Genomic DNA, 12,739 nt, shown 5'->3' with positions numbered 1-12,739 from the left:
CTTATTCTTAGTAATTTGTATGGTTTACAACATTGTAGCTTTAGCACGCGCGCGCCCCCCCCCCCCCCCACACACACTTATGTGTGTATTTTTTTCCATCATTCCTTAGTTGCTTCAAAATTCATGGAGTTAAGTTCTGTCTTTGCAACGAAACACAGTTTGTTTTTCGCCATGTACATTTCACTTCTTTTATTTATGAAGCATCATCAGTGTTGATCTCCAATAATGCTTGTCCATGTGTGTGGTCATGGGGACATGCTTACTCGGTACAATTACTCGAGATGGCCAATTTTTGGTGTTTTTCACCCACATTTATTACAACATTCCACTTGCACTGTGCGTTGAATGTGTGTGTGTGTGTGTGTGTGTGGGGGGGGGGGGGGGGGGGCGGTGCAGTGCCCCATTACATATTCATTATTTCTAAATAACATTACTTCTGGAGGGCATTGCACAGGCAAGCATACATAATTGTGAAGGTATACTTCTCATTAAAATAATATAAAAATATATAGTATGTAAAAATATAAATCACACTGTTGTTAGTTCATTTGGCCATTTTAATTCCAGTCTGTATTTTATGTAAAATTATGTCAATGGAGCAAATGAGATATCTCCATGTTAATGATACCAGGGTTAAAGCTTGTGCCAAATGAGAAACAATTATCGCCACCACCAAACACTAGAAATCTTGAATCCTCTATCAATTCTGATGTATGGTTGTGTAACATTATTGGCCTGTCTGGATCCTGGTTCTGTGGAGAAAATAAACAAAAATGAAATAAAATAATCACAGTGAACTTTCAGCTTTACTTATTAATCTACAACAGACATCATAACATTCCAAAAGAATGCAAAAATAGAAAGAGTGATGAATGCACCATCTCTCCTGTACCAAAAGTGTAACTTATTCTGTTCAGGAGTATCAGAATTAAACATACAATCAGTGAGACTATAGCAAAGATATTTCTTCATTATTTATGCCTAATAGAACAATTATTTTAGAGAGAATTGTAGAAAGGAAGGTCAGAGTTAATGCCCTATCAATATGAGGTCATTACACAGCACAAGGTTGGATAAGACCAAGAATGGGGAGCAAACAAAGCAGTTCACTATAGGACTAGATTTCATAAGCTCTGTCCACAAAGATGTTTGTTACTTTGCAAAAACAATTTCCCATAAACGTCTAGTGGAACTGAAAACTGTTTTGAGATTGAAAACTACATCATGTGAAACCTCATTAACTGCAGGGATTACAGATATTTATAGCCACATTTCACAAGCCATTAAGCAAATAAGTTACATGCCACGAATGTAGAGACCCATAACTGCAAGAATTCCACTTGAGAGCTTCCAGAGAACTTAAATATTCCCAAGTACACTGTTGGTGATGTTATCATGTGTTGAAATTTGAAAATAGACTGCTATATGGTGAGTACCAATCTTTTTTATAATACTGCCATTATTTCCTCCTGGATTTTCCATTTAAAAATTAACTACTGATCTCTTTGAACTCTGAAGCTTGTTAAGCAATCCAGACATCAGACACAGCTGTTATCTATTACAGAGGACTTTCATCTGCAATCAAGTCATTGACAAAGCAATCTATCAAGATCAACAGGCCTCAGTTTTCAAAGCCATGGTCCCTCAGGAGCCTCTAATCATAAATGACTTTCTGATAGTATTTAGATTGCTACAGATAATACTGTCCTGGGTCTGAGCAGTGTTGTAACAAGGTTTTATGGGTGACCAGTCATGATACACAATGCAGGCAGAACTCAGCTGGACATGTGTGGACCTGACAGATGTGTGAAAAACAAGGAAGGAAGAAAGGATGATTAGGGTTTAAGATCATATTGTTGATAATGTCATATCCTGACAAATAGGATTTACTTGTATGGCAGTCGAAAGTCATTGGTGGAATATAAATAACTGAACAAGCAAAGGTAACAGCTCACCATATAGTTGAGGCACCAAGACGTCAATAGGTATGTGACAGAGAACATCACTACCTTCTGGACAAATCCTTATTGATGCCAAAAAAGTATGTGTGTCCACCTCCCCCCCCCCCCCCCCACACCCACCACACACCCACACACACACACACACACACACACACACACACACACACACACATATCTGTATGGCTACATTGCCCTATTATCTTGAAAATGTAGCCATACAGACGTACGCCTGTGGTTGTAAGTATGAGTGAGGACTTACTAGTGTGTATTTTGGTAATGCTGAAAGTCAGTCAGAATGAACAGACAGTACGTGCAGGTCTCACACAGAGTGTAAATGATTTGTATTGGCACAATAATGCTCCTGGACATTAAGCAAGGACCACTACAATGTGGTCTAATGAAAATCAGGTGGATTTGCTGCTATCGCCAGCTCAAAAACCTGAATGAATCCCATAAATCATTCTTGAGATGATTTGAGTCTGTCTGTGTGCCACATCAATTCACTTCAAAAATTAGACACCACCACACTGAAAAAAATCCATCTTCTTTGTATCAGTACTGAAGAGTAAAGCCCAACAGCAGCAGAAGGAGGCATATATGCTACTAGTTCCATGACTGGTACACACAGAATCTATGTCAGTTGGTTTCCATAACCTTTTGGCCTCACAGTGCACGTATATACTGTATTAACATGTCCTTCACAATATATTGCTCAAAACAAAAATACTTTGGCAAATACTGTATCTAATTTAGTAGTCTTTTCTCTATAATATAGTCCCCAAAACAAAAATACTAAAGATTTCCTGTAAAAAAATTAAAAAAAAAATGTGGTAAATCCCTTATCTTCATCACATGAACTAGCCTTCTGTCACTTCATATGGTAGGGGCAAGTCTGTAGCAGAATATAAATAATTGGAGTAGTGAAGCTAACAATGCACTGTATAGTTGAGACACTGAGTGGTCAATTGGCAAATAAATATAAGGAAAATTTTGCTAAGCTTTTGGACCAGTCCTTCCTCAGAGCTAACAAAATACTTATACATATATTCATACACATATACATCTACACTGTGCAAACTGGCTACAATATGCCAGCATTGGAGCCAGTGCCAGTGCAAGTACCTGGATGGGAAAAACTCAGCAACATTCTCAAATTTCAATGAAATCACAGAAACATCAAAGTTGCACAGAAGTTTGTTTTTATTTAAATGGGGATTAGTTTTGGAATTTTGTCCATCATCTAGCCATCCATGTAAGTCCTATCATAACACCATAATGTGCATATGCTGGCCATATCATTTGTATGAGTGGCTAATTTCATGATACTATATGCATATGACAGCCCAGTGCTGCATGCAGCAAAATAAAACATTCTCAAACCTGTTTATGTGCCTACTTCCAACTCAATACCTCAATTATATAGTGAGTTGGTATCTTTATTTGCTCTTTCCCTTATTTATATCCCAACGAGATTTTTCCACTACCGTACTGGTGAAATACTGTAAATTCTATGCTTTTAGTATGTTTGTAGCAATACAGACCATAGCATATTTTCCAGTAATAAGGCAATGAGCTAAACATCTGAAACCTAGGTTTCAAAAATAAATAATTTGCAAAGAAAATGGTGAAAAGATGTGTTTTCTATTTATTTTTTCATTCTGTAATTTTACAAATAGTCAATTTAAGATGACTTGCAAACATCAGATATTTGACTACAACAATGGTACACCAAAGAGGTGTACAGAGTAAAATTCGCACCAAACATTAATCTTTCTTTTTCTCTTCCTCTTTCTCTCCTTATAAACTTTTATATCAATAAATGCATCAATAATGAGCATAAAAACTCAGTAATAAATTTACTCACTGGTAAGGCATATTCGTAGCATTTTCTTTCCAGTAAATTGATAACACACACTCCAGGTTGATGGGTCGTGTGTGTGTTAACCCCTCCAAGCAATATAAGAAACTTGTTATCACTAGTTACTGCTGATGTGTGACTGTATCGTGGTAACATTTGTGGTCCTTTTACATGTACCTATGAAAAGAAGAGTTTCCACTACATTAATGAGCACAGTTTTCTATATAACAACAATCCTGAACAACTGTCTGCTAAATTCCATGCAATGTAAAATTATTTTGAACACCAATTTTCTAAAATTAAAAAAAGGAAATATATCTACTGATGCTTACATTTTATTCATTTCTATGTAGCAGAATTTTTTACACTTATGATCACTGTCAACAAGTTACTAAAATATTATTTGGCAGTGGAATTAATTGTGATGAATATGGAGATGCACTCATGTTCTTCATGTGTACAGAGGATATCAAATGGAAAATGATGCACAATGTTAACATGTAGAAATAAGGTTCATCAGAAGATTGGTATCTGCCACTTTATGTCTGTGTTTTATACTTCCAAATATTTACACAATTCTGCAATACCTTAGCATTGCCCAGCAGCCTCTTGAATGATTAAGCATATAGGAGTGTTAGCAACAGACTTAAACACTATGTTGGTTTCTATAAAAATGAAAGAGCTTCTGTTGGACATCAATGCCCACGAAAACAAGATATTCAGTTTGATTTTCTGGTCCGGATCTCAGAAGAGCTCACAACGTCAATCTGTTGTAAAGACCATTCCAGCAAAGTAGTTCTTTCCTACATTTAGGAAGTAATGTCAAGCTGAATGTAAACCATTTGCTGTCTTATTCTCTCCATAATTTCAAGCTATGGAAAAAGATACTGTCACTAGCAGTTTGACACCAGGCATCTTAGTTGTCTCATTTGCAACAGTACAGCGTATGAATATAAGAGATCTGAGTTCAAGCCCTAGTTCAATGCACAGTTTTTACTAGTCGTTACCATTTATTTCATTGAACTTCCTGTTTCATTGGGAACACTATAAAAGCTTCAGGTGATATTTCTTTTCCGTGGAGTTAAGGGGACAGCAAAATAAAAAGAAATACCTCCAAATCAGAAAAAAACAGATGGTCAAGTCACTCTAAATTCTTGGGTCATTCAACTGCAAATATAATTAGTTAATTAGTTAAGGAAGAGTGACTAAAGTGAAAGAGCACAATAGGTAAATTTACAATCCTCTAAATTTAACAAAATGTCAAAGAAGGGAATAACAACTACATATAATGTGACGAATAACAGAGACATCAGTTGAAAGTAACAGGCAAATGCAACAGTTAGAATGATATCAAAATCGTGTATAAAATGAAAACAGATTGTAATCAAAGCAACAATAAGGAAGATAGAAGAGGAGGAGGAAGAGGAGGAGGAGGAGATGAGTGTTTAATGTCTCATCAACAACAAGTTCATCAGAGACAATGAGACCATTAGAGAAGGAGCAAAAATTCAGATTAGGAAAGAGTGGAGAAGGAAAGAGGCCATGTCCTTTCAAAGTGACCATCCTGGCATTTGCCTTTTGAGATTCATGAAAGTCAAGGAAAAGCTAAATCAGGATAGCCGGACGCGGATTTGAACCATGGTGCTGCCGAATGAGAGTCCAGTGTGCTAACTACCGGTAACCACTGCACTACCCGGCTCAGTAAAGAGAGAACACGAACAAGTAGAGGGAAAGCAAAACACAGACACTGAATACAGTACTAACAGAACAGTTGGAAACATAAGGAAGGATAGTGGAAGTTGATGTACAATAAGAGGAAGAATGAAAACCAAATTTCATGACAGGCCATATGTTACCTTTTGTTATCATCATGTCACTTTTCTCTTCTTCAGTCATGTTTTGCTCAAATAATTTCCTGTGATAATAAACCTTTCTGCTGTTTGAAACATAAACAAACAAGCATTTATTCTTTTCTGATACATTTCCTACACTTAAGGCACATACCATGATTACATCAAATCTAAATTCTTATTCATGTTACATTTTGCTTAACTTCATTCATCAATGCATACTTTCCAGACCACTGGTGATAACAGAATAATTAGTTTCTGAGACAACATTTTACTTAAGAAATATTTACAGTTTACGAGTTGTGTAAATCATGTGTACAACAAAATTCAACCCCATTAATAATTGCCTGTTTTTTGGATTTACACACTTCATTTGAAAGTTTTCATTCCTCTCTTTCATACAAACATTTTCCTTTTTCAAAAAATTTAGTATTTCAAAATTTATTTTCATTCAAAATTTCAGTGTTATTCTCTTACAGTCCTCATTTTTCTGATTAAAAAAAATGCGTTCCCAGAATCACATGTTAGTTTGTGAAATATTTCAACTTGAATTCTTGGCTGGCTTTGGAAACCCTAGTGTATATAAAAACGTCCACCTCGTAAGATAGCACCTACATTTTTTCCCATTTTTAGATTTTATAGCTTACAGTTAAGTGATATTATTTCACTGTATAATGTGTGTACGTATGACCTATTTTTCCTGTCTATTTTATTAGTGAAATAATTACTGACTTTGCTACAATTTTGCAAAAACACTCCTACGCATATCCTTAAATATATGTCATGTATCAAGCCACAATAAGTTACCAGTTAAAATTCATAGAGCAATGTTACTATGTTAGTATCTGTTACTCATTAAGCCACTTGTAATTTACGTAGCCTACCAATCCGTGTTGCTAAATCTATATAACACATTACAAACCAATCACTGTGTGTTTAAGAACAATAAATGTGTGTGAAACGAAATGTAAACTTGACAATGTTATTTAAAGCACCTGATAATTATCAGGAAGATAGCAATTACAGAAGGTCTACAAGCATTATGGGGCATCTACACAATCTAAACAAAGGTTGGTATGCCATCATGATATACTGTTTAAATTCTATTTAAGAACATGCAAGAGTTTCCTCTCATTTCTCTTCACACAATATTCTATTTCAATAATAACAGATTTAGGCCTATAATCAACCAAAATGAGGATAAATTTGTATAGCAAAAAGCAAGATCAGAACAGAACAGCAATAATTTAGAACCAAGAAAATCACAGGGGTCCTATGTAACATTTTTCAACCATAGGGAATGTTGGTGTAGGATAATCATGAATCACACACGGGAGTGATAACATTGCATCACAGGAAATAAGAACTCAAATCAGAAAAGGAAACATCAGTTATAATGACAGTTAATTAAAAAATATAGAACAGATATGTAGAATCTGTACAAAAAAAAAACACACTGTCTTGGAGATTATGTGATTGATTTATGTTCTTTCATTTTTTACATTTTTTCTTGATAAAAGCACATGAGTGTTTCACAATGCTGTAACCGGTTTCAACTAGCCATCAGTGATCTTCAGACTACAAGCACATACTAAACAACAGTACTGTCAACAATGTAATGGAAACTACTTGTAGCTAGTGCCTTTGGTCTGAATATGACCAATGGCTGGTTGAAAATGGTTATGTCATTGTGAAATGGTCACATCAAAAAATATATAAACAATAAAAGATGTGTAGAATCACATCAAATAAGTTGTGCTCCACAGCCTTTTTAAATGACAGAATTATCTATAACTACCATAAAGAAGCTAGAATTGTTATTATGCTGCAGCTAGTTTCAGCAGTCTCTCATCATCTGACAGACTTAAGAATTTTAAAGTGGTGTGCACCACATGGCCAAATTTTAAAATATGCCACATATCTCAGCACTAAACACTGTAATAGAAAGAACTAGTAGAATGTAAATAAATTAGAAGTAAGGTAACAACTCACTAAACAGCAGAGGTATTGTCTGAGTTCAGCATGTAATCCAACTCGAAAAATATGAAGCAAAGTTTCTAGTCTTTTTTATGTTGTTACCCTTATCTTAAATTATCAATACTAAATACACCGAAGTGCCACAGAAACTGGTATAGGCATGCATATTCAAATACAGAGAAATGTAAACAGGCAGAATATGGCGTTGCTGTCGGCAACACTCATATAAGACAACAAGTGTCTGGTGCAATTGTTATATTGGTTACTGCTGCTACAATTGCAGTTTATCAAAATTTAATGAGTCTGAACATGGTGTTATACTCAGCGCACAAGCAATGGGACCCAGCATCTCAGAGGCAGCAATGAAGCGGAGATTTTCCTGTATGACCATTCCACGGGAGTACTGTGAATATCAAGAATTTGGTAAAACATCAAATTCTGACATCACTGCGGCTGGGAAAAGATCCTGCAAGAATTGGACTGACAATGACTGAAGAGACTGTTCAACTTAACAGAAGTGCAACCCTTCTGCAAATTGCTGCAGATTTCAATGCTGGCTCATCAACATGTGTCAGCATGTGAACCATTCAACGAAACATCATTGATATGGGTGGCTCCATAAGTGTGTGGGGTGTGTGCAATTGGAGTGATATGGGACCCCTGATATGTCTAGATATGACTCTGACAGGTGACACTCACCTAAGTGTCCTGTTTGAACACCTGTATCCATTCATGTCCACTGTGCATTCCAACAGACTTGGGCAATTCCAGCAGGACAGTGCGACACCCCACACACCCAGAATTGCTACAAAGTGGCTCCAGGAACACTCTTCTGAGTTAAACATTTCTGCTGGCCACAAACTCCCCAGACATGAACATTACTGAGCATATCTGGGATGCCTTGCAACATGCTGTTCAGAAAAGAGCTCCACCCTCTTACTCTTACGGGTTTATAGACAGCCCTGCATGATTCATGGTATTTATTTCCTCCAGCACTACTCCAGACATTAGTCGAATCCATGCCACATCATGTTGCAGCACTTCTGTGTGCTCGCGGGGGCCCTACACGATATTAAGCACGTGTGCCAGTTTCCTTGGCTCTTCAGTGTATATACATACTTTGCTTCTACTGATTTTCCCCCAACATATGAGGCTTTAAAGAAACAAATTGGTTACACACGTATCATTCAAAGCATTTTCCATCACTGACCACTACTTTCTCCTATCTTTTGGGCAGTATACGAATCCCGCATCGAAAAAATTGTTCCTCTTTTGAAGCAATTCATGAATCGATCCAATTTGTGACTGCTTCATCATGAGATCGGGAGGGTTGGTCAGCCAGGCCATGTGATATTGATCTAAACAGGTGATAGTCAGAGGGAGCAATGTCTGGAGAATACGGCGGGTGGGGTAGGACTTCCCATTTTAGCATTTCCAAGTACGTTTTGACCTCTTTTGCAATATGGGGTTGAGTGCTGTTGTGCTTCAAAATCACTTTATCGTGCCTCTCGCTGTGCTGCGGCCATTTGTCTTTTAATGCTCTGCTCAAACACATTAATTACATTCGATAATGAGCACCTGTGATTGTTTCACTTGGTTTTAACACCTCATAGTACACAACGCCAAGCTGGTTCCACTTAATGCAGAGCATGATCTAGGAGCCGTGAATATTCGGTTTGGCCATCGACGTGGAAGCATGGCCGGGATATCCCAATGATTTTTTGCGTTTAGGGTTATCGTAATGAACCCATTTTCCGTCCCCGGTCACAATGTGATGCAGAAATCCCTTCCATTTTTGCCTCTAAACCAGCTGTTCACAAACACACAAACGCCGTTCAATGTCTCTTGGTTTCAGCTCACACGGGACCTAAGTTCCCTCTTTCTGCATCATGCCCATGGCCTTGAGATGTTTTGAAATGGCTTGCTGTGTCACACCCACTAATCGTGCCAATTCTTCTTGAGTTTGACGCGAGTCTTCACTCAGCAATGTCTCCAATTCTGCATCTTCGAAAACATTCTCTCTTCCACCACTATGCCGGCCGTTCTACGACATTAAAATCACCGTTCTTAAAGTGTTGAAACCACTCACGACATGTTCTTTCACTAATAGTATCCTTACCATACATACTTGAGAGCATTTGATGAGACTCAACCGCTGTTTTCTTCATACTGAAACAAAACAGTAACACCTTCCGCAAATGACAAGAATTAGGCTCGTAAACTGACATTTTCAATCAGGAACAGCTTTGTGATGCACATGCAAATCGACTAATGTTTGAATGAGGACGTGTTGACCGAGGTCCAACCTAACTGCCTGATGTCTGCGATCTGTTTCTTTCGACCGCTACTTACCATTGTCGCCACCTAACGGCAAACGGTGGAAGGAAAGTTGTACACCTTATAATATAATTCAAAATTATGGATCTGTGATATACACCATTCTTGAGTCTGCCAGATGATGACACTGACATACTGCTGAACCTAGTTGCAGAACAACAAAGTTTTTAGATACTTTATCGTGGTAATACACGACACTCTCATGAGTAAGATTCACTGATTGACCGGTTCCATTTAACATCTCACTACAGAAAGATTGTGACAGCAAAGTTGCAAATGTGGAGATGCAAGTGTTTCCTGTTAACATTTCCCATGGAATAGTTTTCCCTCACACAAACTCAGGGAGTTAGTACAATAAAAAGCTGCCACTAAGACTGAAAAGAAAGAAATGAAATTTTAGTCAAAGAGAGGCAGCTTGTAAGTGATTAGAGAGACAGAAGACAAAAAAATGATAAATGTAAACTTATTAAGATGCTAGTGCACTGGCGCACAGACATGGTGGCACTTATTATTATGCAAATTTAAAGACAAATTTTCAGAAGGTGAAAAAGAAGGGTGTGCTGAAATTGTTAACTGACAAAACATTAAGGTGAAGTGTGACTTTATCAAAGCATCTGACCAAACATTAAGATTGCTGAGTTCTGTTACTTATATTGGTTGTCATGCCATATCACAAGATGATGATAAGACTTCTCAAAGTGTGCTAGGGGCTGATATCTAACACAGAATTCCCTCTTCATATGTAGGCATATCACAATGAATTACATATTTATATTTATTGTACACATGAAAAGAAAACTGCACATAGAAATTGAAACATAAAACATTAGTTTCTGCTAAGTATTAATACAATCACTGGCCTATAAGATTAAAATTAAGAACCAGTACTGGTGGTTACTTTTGTAATCAAATAGCAACCAGATGCTAGAGGGAAGCAATTGAGGAAGTTCCACAGACTTCTTACATAGATATTAATACATAAATAAGAAAAATAAAAAAATAACATTAATAAATAAAAATAAAAAGACTGGGTGCGGTGGTGGAATGACAGCTGTGTACTGCTGGTGATACTGTTACATTCCATCCTGGATTTTCCACTGTTTGAAATAATAATAAAAATAAACAAACCTCTTCCCAGGAGCCCTCTTCAGTATCATATATCCAGATGTCCCTTAGTGGCTGCAAGATCTCATTCAGACCCCCAGTGATTATCAATGAACATCTCATTAGAGCTACTGCACTATGAGAAAACCGGGCACATGGCCAGTTTTTACTCACATTGCTAATCTGGCTGAATATCCTTTGCTGAATACTTAGTTGCCACAAATCATTCAGGACCTACAAGAAATTGATAAATCAGCCTATTTTATTAGTGAACACCCTGAAAATAGTTCTAAAACAATGTATCCATTCATTGTCATAGTCTCTTACACACAAAAATAGCTTGAGGATTTGAATTAAACATTCAGATCTCTAAATACAAAATTCAGCTACTAAGCTAAAGCCTTAGTAATCTTGTAATAAAAAAGAGAATGGTTGTTGTACAAGAATACTAATCACTATCTTTAAATATGAAGAATTGTAAAGTTATTTTTATAAGCTGGAATACATAACATTGCTAATGCAAAGGATCAGACAGGTAATTTGTTCTTAATGAATAAATAACACATGCACTCAAGACCAAACAACATGGAGTAAAATACTGAAGACTGAAATATAAATCACTTAAATTCTGGATGAACAAAAAAATAGTTTCAAAAAAGAAAACCACCCACTGCATTGAAGAAGTCTTGAGCAGGACATTAGCATGGAAACAAGATGATGATAATGAGGAAGAGGAGGAGGAGGAGTGAATTGTGTTTTATTTATCTCATGATGTACATTTGCAATTCATTTGGTTTGCATACAGGAGACATGTCAAAAATTTATAATGTAGTTACAATGATTTTTACACTAATAAATAATAGCACTACAATAAATAATAACACTGTAATGATATTTCTTGGAATATGTAACACATTGTATAAAGCTCAAATTTCCATTTTGTCCCCCATGAATTCATCCACTGAGTAATAACATTTCAGTGTCAGTACTTCTTATAGCTTTCTTTTAAGTGGACCTAAAGTCATCTGCATCAACTTGTTCCATTTTAATTTATTACAAATTTTCATTCCATGTATTGAGGTCCTGGGGCATAAAGTCTGAGGCAGTGGGTGGGGAGCATAAAAATTTTCTTTCTTTCTAGTATCATGCTAGTGGACAAAATGGTTTCCCGCAAATAATTCATGTCTGGTGTACAAAAAAAATAATAATCTCCTATTGTGTATAGGGATGGCAGAGTTAATATTTTAAGTTTTCTAAATAACGGAGTTCATGAATAGTAGTTCACATACTGAACTTGCATTCGTCAGAACAGAAAACATGCATGTGATCACTCATACATTCTCTCCCCCTTTCTTCCTATACTGTCATGTAACTAAGGTCAAGTAGTCTCAGATACAGTATGTGAGTAAATGTAAAAATGGTAAATGGTAATGAGAAGTAAGAGCTAGGAATGGAAGGGGATAGGGAGTGAAAAGGTGAGAAGAGGGAAGGGTCAGAGACAGGTTAGGGTTCAGAGGCCAAAGGATATGTTGGAAGAACAGTTCTCAAGTAAACAGTTCAGAAAAGATAGTGTTTCTAGAAAAAGCTCTAGATGGCAAGGGTTTTGAAGCAGAGGAAAAGGAAGACAAAAGTAATGTCTCATCAATGATGAG

The 12,739-nt window shown here is 36.6% G+C and overlaps 1 protein-coding gene across 6 annotated transcripts in view; it reads right to left on the bottom strand.

Moving 5' to 3' along the window:
- Positions 1 to 406: 406 nt before the first annotated feature.
- The window catches only part of LOC124788060 (tRNA wybutosine-synthesizing protein 4-like), a 55,859-nt gene continuing 43,526 nt past the window's right edge, over positions 407 to 12,739 (bottom strand). For 5 of the 6 annotated variants that reach the window (XM_047255140.1, XM_047255145.1, XM_047255142.1 and 2 more), the window contains exons 7-9: positions 11,112 to 11,321; positions 3,826 to 3,996; positions 408 to 752 (exon numbers count right to left, since the gene is read on the bottom strand). In XM_047255140.1, coding sequence (XP_047111096.1) covers positions 591 to 752; positions 3,826 to 3,996; positions 11,112 to 11,321 — 543 coding nt within the window. In that variant the 3' untranslated portion in view covers positions 408 to 590. Of the gene's footprint in view, positions 753 to 3,825; positions 3,997 to 11,111; positions 11,322 to 12,739 lie in introns of all 6 variants that reach the window. The other variant, XM_047255144.1, reaches the window with a different exon arrangement.

The sequence above is a fragment of the Schistocerca piceifrons genome, chromosome 3, assembly GCF_021461385.2.
Source record: "Schistocerca piceifrons isolate TAMUIC-IGC-003096 chromosome 3, iqSchPice1.1, whole genome shotgun sequence".
NCBI classification, from domain to species: domain Eukaryota; kingdom Metazoa; phylum Arthropoda; class Insecta; order Orthoptera; family Acrididae; genus Schistocerca; species Schistocerca piceifrons.
This window is presented reverse-complemented; position numbering and strand designations above follow the sequence as displayed.